Raw genomic sequence first — 16,406 nt, 5'->3', positions numbered from 1 at the left:
AATACTATGTTACAGAAGTATTGTTGTAGCAAGTGAATATAAAATCAACATGAGGAACATTCTATTTTTAATGAAATTGTAAAATGAAATTGTCATCATAAATTGTTGAAATGAAATTGTCATCATAAACAAAAACTACAAATAAAAAAATATATTTTCTGCATCAGAAAATGTCCAATTTATACCCAAACCTGTAAACCTTAAACAAAAAAGAAAACAGTTCAATTAGTTTAAAACAGCATTATTTACTGTAATGTAAGTTTTTGGCAGGGATTTAGCTCTTGTATCTGTAACTGGTTGCTTTGTATGTAAATCTATTTGTTCAATGTATGCATCCATTTATTGTACAACACTGTGAAATATGTTGGCGCTTTATAAATACATATTTATTATGTATTTAGTCCAGGAAAAAAGCTTAATCACAAACAAAAATCACATTGTTCCAATTATTTTCCATTCCTCTGAATGTTTCAAAAAACAATATATTAAAATACAGCGAATGATGAAAAAAGTTCTTATATAGACAGGTTCTACTTGCATAATATTTTCTTTAGCATTTCAAGATTTTGTGATTAATAAATACAGGTATTGGACCCGTTATCCAGAATGCTCGAGACCAAGGGTATTCCGGATAAGGGGTCTTTCCGTAATTTGGATCTCCATACCTTAAGTCTGCTAAAAAATCAATAAAACATTAATTAAACCCAATAGGATTGTTTTGCATCCAGTAAGGATTGATTATATCTTAGTTGGGATCAATTACAAGGTACCATTTTATTATTACAGAGAAAAAGGAAATCGGTTTTAAAATTCTGAATTATTTGATTAAAATGGAGTCTATGGGAGACAGGCTTTCCGTAATTCGGAGCTTTCTGGATAATGGGTTTCCGGATAAGGGGTCCGATACCTGTACCAAAAATTTGAGTTAAAAATGTAAATTCAAAAAAAGTTTGCTTTTTGGCCCACGAAAATATTCAACCTTGAATTTTAATACATTTGCTCAAAGTGTTATCTGCCTAATAACATAGGCAAATGTACTCATACACTCAAGGTTTACCAAACCTAAAATTATAGTGAAGATAAAGGAATAGAATAACTGCACATCACTTTTAACAAATTAAGGCTAAGCACTTGATATATATTTTAATACAGTACAGAAAGCCATTGAAGAATATGTCATATATTGTCCAATCTCTTTGTTATCTAGTTTCAAACTGTTTTTGTGGATCTCCTGGATTATTATGTGTTTTACCAAACACCAAAAATTAGTCTGACAGATCAGAACAGCAACTCTGTGCAAGTACACATTGGAATTTGCCCCCTTGTAGTCATAAGGTGTTATATAAGATCTGTTTGGATGTGACACCTAAAAAATCTTGTTCAATTTACCATGTATTTTATTGTTTTTAGAAGAAGATCATGACAGAAAGAAAAAGCCAGTAAAGGTATAGTTTACTTTTGAATTAACTTCTAGTATGATTTCTTAATATGAGATAAATTGGTCTTCATATTTTTGCCTTTTCAGTTTAGTTAATTTAGCGTTTTGTCCAGCAGTCCTCCACTTTGGTATTTCATCTGCAATCTGGTTACTATGGTCTTATTTACCCTAGAAACCAGGCAATGGCATGAATGAGATTAAAATATGAAAAGAAAGTACTGAAGGAAAGACAGGCACCATTAACAACCAAATTTGAAGCCTCACAGAGCAGATGGTTTGTTTTTTTTTTTTGCTGCCAGGGGAGGCACCCCCCATTTAATAGCTGGAAAGAGGCAGAAGAGGTAGATAAATAATTAACAAATGCTAAATGAAATAAACAACAAAGGGCAACTGAAAGTTGGTAAGAACTGAAACTTCTATACCATACTTAAAGTTTGCTTCAAGCTGAACCACCCCTTTAACAGATAACTATTACACACAGAATAACTCTTCCCCTATGTTGCATATAAAAATTCTTAGTGCAAAATCTTTAACATGTAACATGTTAGAAGGTAAAACAAGAACAGAGAGTTCTAAAAACATGTTTTTAAGTATAAGCAAGGCACCTTATAACAAAGTAGCTGACAAATTAGCCAGTGCTGCCATGATCTCTGGTGGGTATCTATCTACCTTATAAACAGCACTCAGACTGTACTCAGAGTATACAGTTGAATGATTTTAAGGGCTTCAATAGATTAATGAGCACTGTTTTTATATTTTATCTATACTCTACATTAGCAAGCAAACCGTTTTTAAAAAGTTATTTAGAGACATCAAGAAATACAATAGGCAACTTGTTTCATACAACAAGCCAGCTGATTTCAACTGATTAAAAGACCCAGACAAAATCTGGCTCCTGGTACGCTGCTTTAAATGTCAGATAGAAATAAACACAAACAATGCTTTATACTGCAATTACATTTCAAGTTACGTTAAAACCACTGGAAATTTTTAAGAAATATATACTGGATTGTTCAGAATTACATTTTAATTATGCAAAAAAGCAGTTTTTGGTGGTGGACCCTTTCATTTTTGCTGACGTGCCCTAATTAATTATTTTGTGTCAAAAGGTGTTGTCTTCATACATTTCTTCCAAATTTTCTGCTGAAGTAATAATCACAAAATGTAACTGGTTTAAGGTCCTTGAATTATATTAAGGTCATTCATGAAAGCTTGATTAAAACCTTCTACATATTGATGCCAGAGCCCCAGACAAAGGGACGTCTGTGCAAAGTAATGTAAAAAAGACCTACACTCAAATAGCAGTGCTATTCAATTTTTTTCCATGTAGTATTGCCAGGTTGTATAGACTGGACAGACCATAAAATGCTTTGAAAGGTCACCCACAATTCTGAAAGGGTTTGTGCTTTGGGGAGGGGCATCATACATACCTTTGTCTGAGTTAGCAACAAGCTTGCTTATTATTACTACTAGAGAATAAGTGACTCAACCATCCCATGGGAGTTTTATTAGAATGCACGCTTCCTTTTCTACGTCACTGCTCACTGCAAACACCTCTTGTCATGAACTGAAGCTAAACTGCCCTGGAAAAACACCCTTATTTATACAAAGAGGTTTAGCTCAAACAAATTGTCAGTGGCTGATACAGGACATGGTAATTATACATTTAAGTACTTCTACTCACCATGGATTCTTAATCTTGGGCCAGGACCCAACATTAGGTTCCCATGCTGTTAAGCATAAGTCCCTTTAATAAAGTTAATAGGCATTGATGTTATGTGCATAAATAATTCTTACCAAGTGTTTTGGGTCATGAAGCAGATTCCCAGACTATAGGGTCTATTTATCAAAATTCTAGTGTGTGTTTTTTTTATTTATGATTCAAGAAAAAAATGCAATCAAGAACCATAAATAGCATTTTTTAAAGAAAAAAATCAGCGAATAGTCACCACAAAAACACAGCAAGTTTTTTGCCTCACTGAAAATGAAGGGAACAATGTAAGACCACATTCTAGATTAACCTCTTCTCCAGTGCAATCTTGGTTTCTACACCAGCTTGTGCTCTTAGTTCTAAGCAGAGTAGTGGCAACAGCTTCTATTAGTTCAGAAAGCTAAATCCTTCAGGAGAGGTGTTGGGGAGAGATGTTATCTTGTTATCAGCTCTTCATTCAATAGACAACCCATATTTGCCACTGCATGACATCAGCTGCTGGGAGGAATGGAATCACAACTTGTAAAGCACAACTTGCAAGGCTGAGGGGACTTGGAAATTTAAAAATGGCTTGATCATGTTAAATTTTAAAACTCAATATAAAAAATCTATTTGATCTTTGGATTTGTACAATATTCTACTTAAGAAGTATTAACTGATGCCTTTTGGGAAAAAGAAGCGTTTTTCCAGATAAGTATCCCTTTAAGAGAGAATTAAATTACAATGTTTACATGAAGAGTCACAGAAATGATGCGACTGTTATGACTGTCCATATATTAACGTGATTACCCTTGATATTGGTCAAATATGATCAGCAATATTACAAGGCAGTAGTGTTACCACATTTTAAAAGATAAAAACAGAAAAAAAATACCAGCAGGGATGTATTGGTAGAAGTGGTCAGTAAGCTAAGGAGGGTGGAGACAAATGGGGCAATCTGACACAGGTAGGCATTGTTGTGGGACGGAATTGGGACAAATTGGGGGTCAGAAGGAAATTGGGGCTGCAGAGCTTGAAAGGACAGAACAAGAGGTAATTACAAATTTACAAAGTACATTGTTAGTGCATATCTAATATCGACCCTGGCCTGTTTTACTGGCTAGGCAGGTGAAATAGCGGGTGGCAACCATACAGAAAACTGAGCTAATTTATTAAAGTAAGTTTAGGAATAGTTTATATGAGTAAGAATAAAGATACTTGTTTTTAGACTTTGGGTTTGTAATCCTGAGAATATATAGTACAGGTATAGGACCCATTATCCAGAATGCTCGGGACCAAGGGTATTCCGGATAAGGGGTCTTTCCGTAATTTGGATCTCAATACCTTAAGTCTACTTAGAAATCAATAAAACATTAATTAAGCCCAATAGGATTGTTTTGCATCCAATAAGGATTAATTATATCTTAGTTGGAATCAATTACAAGGTTCTGTTTTATTTCTACATAGAAAAAGGAAATCAGTTTTAAAATTCTGAATTATTTGATTAAAATGGAGTCTATGGGAGACGGGCATTCCGTAATTCGGAGCTTTCTGGATAACGGGTTTCCGGATAAGGGGTCCGATACCTGTACATAATTTAGTGAGATCTATCTCAGTTCACAACATTACAGATAAATAAAAACATGACCCTAACTTTAAATATCCAAGACGGTAAATACTAATTTACACCAAATATTCCCCCTCGCTATCTGCTAGTTTAAACCTCCTTTGAAGTACTTTGATCCCAATAAAAGGGTCAACATCCCATCCTGAGATCTAATAACAGGCAGTGATACTTGAACATGAATATGCTTAGGGGCACATTTACTAACCCACGAACGGGCCGAATGCGTCCGATTGTGTTTTTTTCGTAATGATCGGTATTTTGCGATTTTTTCGGAAATTATCGCAACTTTTTCATTACCAATAAAATTTTTGCGAAAAAACGCGAGTTTTTCGTAGCCATTCCGAAAGTTGCGCAAAATCTGTCGATTTTTTCGTAGCGTTAAAATTTGTGCGAAAAGTCGAGCCTTTTTCGTAGCTTTAAAACTTAAAAGGCGCGACGTTTCGCGCAAGTTTTAACTCTACGAAAAAATCGCGACTTTTCGCGCAAGTTTTAACGATACGAAAAAATCGACAGATTTTGCGCAACTTTCGGAATGGCTACGAAAAACTCGCGTTTTTTCGCGCAAGTCGCAATGGCTATGAAAAACTCGCGTTTTTTCGCGCAAATCGTATTGGTAACGAAAAAGTCGCGATAATTTCCGAAAAGTCGTAAAGACGCCGAAAAAATCGCAAAAAATACGAAAAAGTCGCAAAATGTTTGTTTTCCAATCGGAATTTTTCCAATTGGGATTCGAATTCGTGTCTTAGTAAATCAGCCCCTTAGATTATATGAAAAATATCTTTTGTGACAAGAAATTACTAGGGTTACCATACATTTTTTGAAATGCATAGTGAGGGAAAAATGCAGTGTAAAAATATGAAATGAAATATAAAAATCACCAGTTTTTAAATTAACTGTAAACTGCATGAAACAGAAACTAAATTACTAATTTGGAACAGAAATGTAAACTTTTGGTATCTGAGGTTTGTGTCACTGTAAGTACTGAAATCTGATATAATACAATTTCATAAAACTACAGTAATTATGTTACTGTGAGATTCTTACAGGAACACAGCTGATAACCTCATGAGAGTGTAGAAGTTGAGTCGTCATGGGAACAAAATTGGGCCAAATTCACGAACATAGGTTATCATTAAAAGCATGTCGCACAGCAGGTTCTTGGCAGAATAATGCCTTTGTTGAAAATTACTATAAGCCATGAAACAAGAAAATGCTAAGCACTTTATTCCTGGTCTCTCAGCTTATTCTAAAAAACACAGATGAAAAATACATACACTAAAGCAGAAATCTAATATTCTGACACACCTATAAATGACTTCTCTCTCTTTTAGCCCCCAAATCAGAAGATGATGTTGGTGACAAACTATGAAAATCATTAAAGACTATAGAAAATGTACATATATGATACTGAGACAGACTCACATAATAAAAAAAGATATTTTGAGGACATGACTTCTCATTAATTCCAGATAAAGGTAGTGTGAATTCGGTTAAAAGGCCAAAAGAAATGAGCACTTTACTTTTCCCCATTGTCTTTGCAGATAAGGAGCACTTTATGATGTAGATTTGATCATATAACATGTTGTCTTTCCCAGAGATGTCAATTTACATTCAGTCCTGGGAGAAACAGTGGTGTGTTCAGCAAACCACTATAAATTGTGAGCATGGCTTCTGGGGGGGACCCAATGTTGTCACTGCCCATGCATCTACTCCCTGCTGATGTCACTAAATACACACTGTGTATGTGCGCACAGACTCTTCCACGCCATTTAAATCTTACTATGCATGCATAGTTTTAGTTCAGACAGGGAAATCCCAATTTCCCAATAGCCTTGAAAATTGTTCTTGTTTAAGTCATCATCCAAGCCCCTCTTAAAGACATTAACAGAATCTGATTTTGCAACATCACCCAGCAGGGCATTCCCCAACCTCAATGCCCTCACTGTGAAGAGCCAACCATCTATTATGCTGCTTCAAATAACAGGTGAGTTCTAAAATTCAGATCTCTAATTCTTTGATCTTTTCTACAGGAAAAAGATCCTGCTATGTGTCTTTAATTTCCTCTAATGTACTTGAACTTGAGCAATCACGTCCCTTTGCATCTTTTCTTCAGAGGAAAAAAACACCAACCTTGATAGTCTCTACTCATACCACTTTTTTATATAAATAAAAAATGGAATTATACACTGGATAAGATCCAACTGGCTGGACTGATAGTGATGCATGTCAGTTAAGAAAGTAAAGCTGTAAGCTCAGCTTACTTCTGTAGCTGGTTCATCAGCTAAAGCCAAACACTCAAACAATAGGCCAATGGAGAGTAACACTCTCACTATAATGCACCATTGTATGTGCTGATGCAATCAAACCCATAAAGCCTGCTAAATATTAAGACCCTTAAGATCATGGAGATCCTCTCTAATGAAAGACCCATGTTTAGGTCATGCCCCAAAGATGAGAAATATTTTTAGTCATCTTTGGGGCATAACCCAAAAATGGGTCCTACATGATGTTTAGCGAGGGTCTGCATGATCTTTATAATAAAACCTATTTAAAGGAACAGTAACACCAAAAAATGTATATATTTCAAAGAAATTAAACTATAATGTACTGCTGCCCTGCACTGGTAAAAGTTTTGTGTTTGCTTCAGAAACATTATTAGAGTTTATATAAACCCTGGTGTGTAGCCATGGGGGCAGCCATTCAAAAGAAGAAAAGGCTTATATAGCAGCTAACAGATAAGACACCATTGTATTCTACAGGGTTTATCTGTTATCTGCTATATAACCTGTGCCTTTTCTCCTTTTTTCCAGCTTGAATGGCTGCCACCATGGCTACACAGCAGCGTATTTATATAAACTATAGTAGTGTTCCTGAAGCAAACACCCCAGTTTTACCAGTGCAGGGCCACAGTACATTATATTTCAATTACTTTAAAACACGTTCATTTTTTGGTGTTACTGTTCCTTTAATGTATAAGATACAAGAATATCCTAGTAACCAGAGACTGGAAGATGAATAGGAGAGGGCCCAAAATGATTGATAAGAAATATAAAGTAGCCTGACAGAGCCTTACAGTAGCCTCACAGAGCAACAGCTTTTTGTCTGCTGGGGACAGTGACCCCCATTTAATATATATATATATATATGACCAGTTGAAAAGTTGCTAGGAGTTGGCAACTCTATAACATACTAAAAGTCAATGTAAAGGTGAAATACCACTTAAAGAAGAACTGACCCAGTCAGAGCAATATTGGATTTATAATATTTACATTATTTCATTTAAAAAAGGACTTTGTTACATTTAATATGACATTATATACATTCTATTAACATCTTGTGAGAATGTTTATGAGCCCAAGCACTGCATTCCCGTGGGAATAATTCCCACTGCCTTGTTCCCTTTCACAGCCCATTGTTCCATCTCACAAACAGATGACTGCATTCTGATAATACACTAAACTCTATAATAAACTTGGTGCATTCTTATGCACACAATAGAAAAATACCGGTATGCTACTATTGTATACAAAAATAAATGTAATCATTCTAAATGTAAAAACAACAAACAAACAAATGTGTTTTTAAGAACATCCAATATATATTTTGTATGGTGTTAAATAAAAACTGTTTTCACTGAAACTTGAAAATGTAGGCATTGTTTATGTGTGTTCGTTATTTGAATCCACATTCAACAACATGTGTATTTTGAAATGTAGCTTGTTTCAAGTGTGCAGTATTTAAAGCTGCCATACATAGGCCAAACAGACAACTGACTGCACAAAGCAAAGCACAAGCCAAACGCAGGCGATTGATGTTTGAAAAAGGCATGATGCAAAAATGGCCATCCTCTTGTATACTGACAAAATCTGTACCACACAACCGTTCTCAGAGAAAAAGTGGTTGTTCCTCCTAAAAAATCAGTAACCCAAGAGATCAGCTATGGTGCTTTTGGCAATCTTTTATCCTGTATAATTAAAGCCACCCAGTCTAATTTGTAAGTGCGACCCTTGATAATACATATGTATCAACTGCCCTAAAAGCCCTACCAGAATAAACTACAATTGTTTTAAAATAAATTACTATTCTGAGAAATGGTGCAGAATTTTTGAATGTGCAAATTTAGTAATCTTCATTTAAAAATTCCTCTAGGGCATTTTTGTGTTCTGGCATTACTGGCCCCTAACCTGAAAAAAAATGAGAGCATAATACTTATAAAGTGAGAATTCCCTTATATCCTATATACAATTTTGCATTATACATATTAGTGGGCGCTTCCATTATTTGTCCAAGGTGAGATAGTCTACATGTACATAAACTGTCAACAGAACACTATATTTATAGTATTTGCTGTTGAATTGAGGACTATAGAGATAAACGTCTGCTGGGGCAAGTTATGAAACAGCTTCAGCTTGTGTTTGATCATTCTGTTACGCAAATGAAAAATATTCTGCATACACAATATAACTCAGCCATAGGCAACAAACATCTAAAGTTGTAAATACTGGGAGTTGCACTGATAGATGATAAGAGATCATTTAACCTTATGATGCCCAAAAATATTGCATGTTGTAGAACAATGATCCCCAACCAGTGGCTCAGGGGCAACATGTTGCTCACCAACCCCTTGGATGTTGCTCTCAGTGCCCCCAAACCAGGTAGTTATTTTTGAATTCCTGACTTGGTGGCAAGTTTTTGGTTAAATAAAAACAAGATTTACTACCAAATAAAGCCTCCTGTAAGCTGATAGTGTGCATAGATGCTTGTGTTGCTCTCCAAGTCTTTTTACATTTTGATTGTGGCTCACGAGTAAGAAAGGTTGGGGACCCCTGTTGTAGAAGAACACTAATGTGGTGAATCTATTGGCAGTAAAATGCCAAAATTACTTTCCTTCTCTTTTAATATATTATGTTCTATTGGCCTGCACTGGTAAAAGTTAAGTTTGCTTCAGAAACACTACTATATTTTATTAAACAAAGTTGCTGTGTAGCCATGGGGGCAGCCATTCAAATTGAAAAAAGGAAAAAAGGCACAGGTTACACAGCAAATAACAGATCAGTTGCATAGCTTTCCATTGTATTCTACAGAGCTTATCTGTTATCTGCTATATAACCTGTGCCTTGTCTCCTTTTTTCCAGCATGAATTTTCAAAACTAGGCTTTTTCACTGCTGAAAAATCTTTCTTACTGGATATGGTTGTTTCTGTGCCTGTAGGAGAACTGTTCATCACTGGAGAAGCAAAGCCTGTCTGTGCTTTCCAAATAAAATAAAATCACATAGGTGCTGCAGAATTTTATGCTTTAATCCCCCCAGAATGCTTTTAAAAGAGTTTAGATTGCTTTACATTAGCTATAATGGCTGTTTAATATGCTTAATAATAAGCAAAAGTTGTGATGAGGGCTTGTTGCTACCTCAGAGGTGGCAGACAGTCCCTCTCTATGAACACTGAGGTACAATTAGCACCTCGCTGAAAGATCTGTCACATGCTGGATTTATAGTTGCAGACAGAACTAAAGTCAGCACAAGGCTGTTAGCTATGTAGTCTAGAACTGAAGTGCAAAGCTCTTCATAAAAGAACTGCTGGCAGCTACAAGAGTCATCTTTGATTAAAAGTGCACCCACGTCTTGACTGCAGAGGCATTTGCTTCCCAGTATAACTATGTATATAGCTATATAACTAGCCTTGTTCAAATACAAGATAGGTCAGGATACCAGTTCATCTGGAGAAAATTATTTGCAGTAAGGATAGACTAAATTGAATGATTGCTATACAATCATTTTACTATCCCTTGGTATTTGTTGACTGCAAAAGGCCCTTTTCAACTGTACATAAAAACTCCATTGCTCACTGAACCTGTTGCCACAGCCACAACCTACCTTAACAAAGCTTTCCTATGTTTTGATAATCACCTTATTATCAAAAAATAACCCCTTTATTATAGAAAAGATGAATACTTGTTGTTCCCTTGGCTGGTATTCTCAGGAAAAGTTGACACATTTACTTTGTATTCAATGTGTTTATAGAACACTGTATTATATTAAACATTTTATGGACCAACTTAGCAGGCATTCATAGCAATGTTGGGTTGTTCACAAGAAAAAAACAGAACAAAATGGAAGGAGATGGAGTACTAAATCAGTTTAATTAATCTAATATTAAGCCAACCCATGTAACTCTCCCAGAACATGTTTCACTGAAACACTTCATGGTCAAAGTCATAACCAAATGATTTTTTTTTGTGGCATGGATTCAATTCACCCTCTGGACAAATTATACCTGATCAGGCATAGGATCTGTTTTCTGGAATGCTTGGTACATGGTGTTTTTTAGATAAACAAATGTTGGTGCTGTAAAGGTGCGTGTGTAGTAGTGCATACTAGTGCATATTGATTTTAAACATCCAAAAACATTATTTAAATGTAATGTAAACCATATAATCTTTTTAATTGATAACCCACATTATTTCCCAACATACCTTAGCAGATATACGCCTTTTGTTAGGTGTAGCTTTTGAGGTGAACTTGAGTTTCTCCAAAAATGTTTTTGCCTCAGGGGGGGCCCAGGAACTATTATGGTCAGCTTACCATGGGTAAGAATATACAGAGTTTACAGCTACATGTATTGTATGTATTATTCTTGATTATACAGAACAAAGGAAACTTATGTTCTATGTTTCCATTATCTTGCTAAGGGCTGTAGCACACGGGGAGATTAGTCGCCCGCAACAAATTTCCCTTGTCGCGGGGCGACTAATCTCCTCGAAATGCCATCCCACCGGTGAAAATGTTAATCGCCGGTGGGATGGCATACACGGTGCCGCGATTTCCATGAAAACGTGGAAGTTGCCTTGAGAGGAAACTATTATACTAATAATAAAAGCCAACATTCTAGGAAGATAACACTCCTTTAAGCAACATATATAACGACAATGACATTTCTAGGTAAAACAGCTACCTTCCCAAGGGGATATATCAAGCTGAGCTAATTAACCAATGACTGATTGCACTCCCTCAGTTAATATATACATTCATCATCCCATCTCACTTGCTTTACTTTTTACTCTGAAGTCAAAAATCAATTGTTAAAACTAAAAGTAAGTAAAGTAGATTTGTTACACTGACACACTGAGCTTAAGAAAAGGATTTTTTCACAGGAAATATCACATAATTAACCAACTGAGCATGGACGTCCTATTTGGCTAAAGGTTTAAAAACTAGACGCCAGGCTGTTGCTTTCATCCAGATTATGCTTCTCGGAACAATAGAATATAACTGTTTACATATAATTTTAATAATAGATTGCCTTTAAGAAACAATACCAGGAAAGCGGTGAGACCTGATAAACCCTTAAGAGAAAATTATCAGTGCCTACCAGGTCTCGATGAAGCACCCAGTTTGCATGCAGGTAATGGATTCCATCCAGGATCTGATAGAGTAGTGACTTGACCATCGATCTTGGCAGCTGCATGGGCTTTTTATTTGCTTTTGAGGCACGATGAAACTTGATGATATGCTAGGATTAACAAACACAACAATCGTTGGTACACAACTTATTATTATACAGGTCTTTTTCATTACATACTTTTTCACTACAGGTATGGGACCTGCTTTCCAGAATGCTTGAGACCTGGGGTTTTCACAATAAATGGTCTTGATGTAATTTGAGTCATGATACTAAGGGGCCCATTTACTTACTCACGAACGGGCCGAATGCGTCCGATTGCGTTTTTTTCGTAATGATCGGTATTTTGCGATTTTTTCGGAAAATTATCGTGACTTTTTCGTTACCAATACGATTTTTGCGGAAAAACGCGAGTTTTTCGTAGCCATTCCGAAAGTTGCGATTTTTTCATAGCGTTCAAACTTGCGCAAAAAGTTGCGATTTTTTCGTAGTGTTAAAACTTGCGCAAAACATTGCGCCTTTTAAGTTTTAACGCTACGAAAAAAGCGCAACTTTTCGCGCAAGTTTTAACGCTACGAAAAAATCGCAACTTTCGGAATGGCTACGAAAAACTCCCGTTTTTTCGCGCAAATCGTATTGGTAACGAAAAAGTCGCGATAATTTCCGAGAAGTCGTAAAGGCGCCGAAAAAATCGCAAAAAATACGAAAAAGTCGCGAAATGTTCGTTTTCCAATCGGAATTTTTCCAATTCGGTCGGAATTCGTGTCTTAGTAAATCAGCCCCTAAGTCTACTAAGAAATCATATAAATATTAAAGGAGAAAGAAAGGTAAAAACTAAGTGAGCTTTATCAGAAAGGTCAATGTAAATACAGCCATAAGCACTCACAGAAACGCTGCACTGACTTCTCTGTGAAAAGGTTTGTTGTGTCTGTATTTCATGTGCCAGAGACACGCAGCTCTCTGCTCTTTCCCCTCTTCTGCTTCCCCCTCCTTCAAGAATGCTAAGAACTCACTCCCCCCCCTTAGGAATGTGGATCTGAGCCAATCAGCAGGAAGCTGACACAGTCTTACAAACTGAGCATGTACACTTGGTCTCAGTCTCGGTGCAGGAGCGTGGCATTATGGGAACTTTCTTTACACAACTCAGTGTTTTTTCTTCCTGTTTGGCTTCTGATTAAATGAACAGGTAAAATATGGGGAGACTTAAGGGCACTATTGAAACAACTGAAGGTATGCCTGCAGCTTGAGATTAACTCTTAATTAGCCTTTCCTTCTCCTTTAACTAAACCCAACAGGATTATTTTGCCTCTAATATGAATTAATTATATCTTAGTTGGCATCCTGTGCAAGGTACTGTTTTATTTTTACAGAGAAAAGAGAAATAGTTTTTCAAAATTTTAAATATTTTATTTAAAATGAGTCTATGAGTCTATGGAGCTTTCTGGATAATGGGTATCCGGATAACAGATTCCATGCCTGTATATACATTTTTAGTTTTTTCTATCAAAAAAGGGATATTGATCTATAAATAAACTTTCACTGTGATGTAGATATGGTATTTTAAGACAATATGTTGCCACTATTATTTTCTATTCTTTAATGTTGTCTGCAATTCCTAGTTTGTATTTTAAATAATTATGAGATAGCTGGGTTACTTCCTACCCTTAGTAATCTAGCAGCAGCTCAAATGACAGCCTGAAAGCTAAATAGAATGATAAGAAGGAAAATCCAATAATTATAGTAATAATAAAAAGCTATCCTGGAGGTATGCCTCCTGGTTGTCAAGTAGCAACTAGATAGAATTTACAATTTCTGCACAGAAAGTCAGAAGAGAAACATGGGGAGACATGTTTACTATTGTTTGGGTCTCAGGGCTCAAGCTTTAAGCTTCCTATCCAAGTCATTTAGACCAATTCAGCAGCTTATCTCCTGTGTATGGGGCCTTTTCAGTTGGTCTCTGGACAAAAATCACAGTAGTCAATTTGATTTTTGCGTTGAGAGTATGGACAATTTTGTAGCTCAGTGACAAATCCCAGTTAAATACTGTACTGCCCACTGGGCATATATAGTTTTTTTTATATATACTGATTGATAGCCATGGTCTTACATCAGTACAGAGCCATCTTTTGTTACATTCCTGTAGTGCCAGGGCCGGATTTCAAAACCGGCCGCCCCGAGGCCACCCCCGGTCACACGCCCCCCCTCTGAGTGCGCATGTGTGCGTGCGCTCGTCACAAGCAGGAGTGCGCATGCGAGGGGGGGTGCGCATGCGCGAACAGCAGGGGGGCGGTGGGATGCAAGCAGGCATGCGCCGTAAGCCAAACACATATTTTAACATTTTGGTGCGGCGGGGCGGAATGCCGCCCCCAGGTTTCTGCCGCCCTAGGCCCGGGCCTTTGTGGCCTCTCCACAAATCCGGGCCTGTGTAGTGCAGGATGTTTAAACTTGTTAGCTAGTTAACTGATTACTAGTGAGCCATGTGATCATAGGTTAGGAGAGCCCTCTACATCCCAATACAGGGATACATTACATTTCAATCTGGTATCCCACTTTCCTTTGTCTAGCCTACGGTGTGAAGGTTTTCTGTTTTTACCTCGAGGAAATATCTTTTGCATTACAATTTCTTGGATCAATCTAGAGTCAGCTAAAGACTGCGCTCTTGTGAGTAAACTACTGCTAAACTCAAGTTCAATCATATTTTCTTACTACAACTTACTGGAAGCAGAATAAATACATTTTAATACCATTTAGTTTCCTTCAAATGAATCATAAATTAGCACTAAGCATACTGTTATATATATATACATACTTTATTACACCTTTCCCTGCTCTCCTGTAATTTACTTTTTTCATAAATCAACACTCTGGGCTGTTTAATGCATTTTGTTCTTATTTTTCAGGAGGCACCTGGTGACTGCTTGATTCAACTATTGTCTAAACAAACTGAATAATTTTTCTGAAAATTGATCAAAAATCCATTTCTTCTAATTCTAAATGCAGAAGATAAGTTTTTGGCAAAGTTTCCCTAACTGTTGAGCTGAACCCACTAGGGGGACCCAGAGAGTGAGATATGAAGACTGAAAACTTCTAGACAACTGGATGCAGTGCTCCACTGGATGCAGCGCTCCCTAAACAGGTTTGTCCAAGAGATAAACTGAACTAGAGTGGAGCCTTCTTCTAAATCTGCCATGGTATATTACAGATGTTCCACCATGTTGTTTGAACATTCTTTCCTTTATATCACTAAAACAAATCTATTGCAGGTGCTTATTTTTAATAACAAAAAAAGTGTTAAAAACATCAAGGTGATGTAATACCCAGAAGCCACTACTTCTTCTATTTCCTACTCAAAATAAGATAAGGTAACAGGTGGAATTTGAAGTATATGTGACTCATAGGATGAGCTCACTTTTAAGTGCATCTTAAGAGGCCATTTAAGCTCTATAACATTTGTTTCTGTTACAGGTATGGGATCCCTTATCCAAAAACTACACAAAGCTACAAATTACAAAAAGGCTATCTCCCATTGACTCCATAATAAGCAAACAAGTACATTTTTTTTAAATGATTTCCTGTAGTTATAAGTAACTATAGTTTGTGGTCTTATACTAGTTATTTAGAATATGGATAGTTTATGTTAATGAGTTGCATGATTTTAATAGTTTTGTCCTACAGCTTGAAATTCATTTAAATGTTTCTTTATTTGAAGATTTCATCGAAAGTTGTATTGCTGACTGTTAACACAAATCATATTGGAAGGTAAGAAACAACTATTGAAAGACAGCCTTTCTTTTGAGACTCACTCCGCTCAAATTTTAGTGTACACATTTCTAGCTTCTTCATTCATGATTCTCCATGAGAATACAGAATAGAGTTGTAGCTAAGCTGGGCCTTCAAGGCCCAAATTCATTTTAAACACATCATTTATTAAAAGAGAAGAAATAGATTTTTTATTTGGAAGAATGTCTTACCCATAAGTCGTGTTCAGCATAATCAAACAGTAACCAAACTTTTCTATCGCTGTGGGACAGAAACACTTTTTGTAACGCAATGACATTTGGGTGCTTCAACTCTCGCAACAGCTAGAAAACAAAAGGAGGCAGAATTACATCATAGCATAGGCATAAATTATAGAAAGGGTGTTCTGTAATGGCATATAATTGCCCACAATGTAAATTGCACCAGCTGAAACTTTATTTAAACCCCCGTGATTTACATTGCAGGTAATGACACAGCATTTTGGAGAGACCCG

At 36.3% G+C, this 16,406-nt stretch overlaps 1 protein-coding gene across 1 annotated transcript in view; it reads right to left on the bottom strand.

Moving 5' to 3' along the window:
* cdk19 (cyclin-dependent kinase 19) overlaps positions 1–16,406 on the bottom strand; it is a 75,596-nt gene that overhangs the window by 22,715 nt on the left and 36,475 nt on the right. The window contains 2 exon segments of the mRNA NM_001114040.1: positions 12,125–12,265; positions 16,126–16,236. Coding sequence (NP_001107512.1) covers positions 12,125–12,265; positions 16,126–16,236 — 252 coding nt within the window.

The sequence above is a fragment of the Xenopus tropicalis genome, chromosome 5 (genome assembly GCF_000004195.4).
Source record: "Xenopus tropicalis strain Nigerian chromosome 5, UCB_Xtro_10.0, whole genome shotgun sequence".
In the NCBI taxonomy this organism is placed as follows: domain Eukaryota; kingdom Metazoa; phylum Chordata; class Amphibia; order Anura; family Pipidae; genus Xenopus; species Xenopus tropicalis.
The sequence above is the reverse complement of the archived record's forward strand: the minus strand, read 5'-3'. Positions and strand labels throughout refer to the sequence as shown.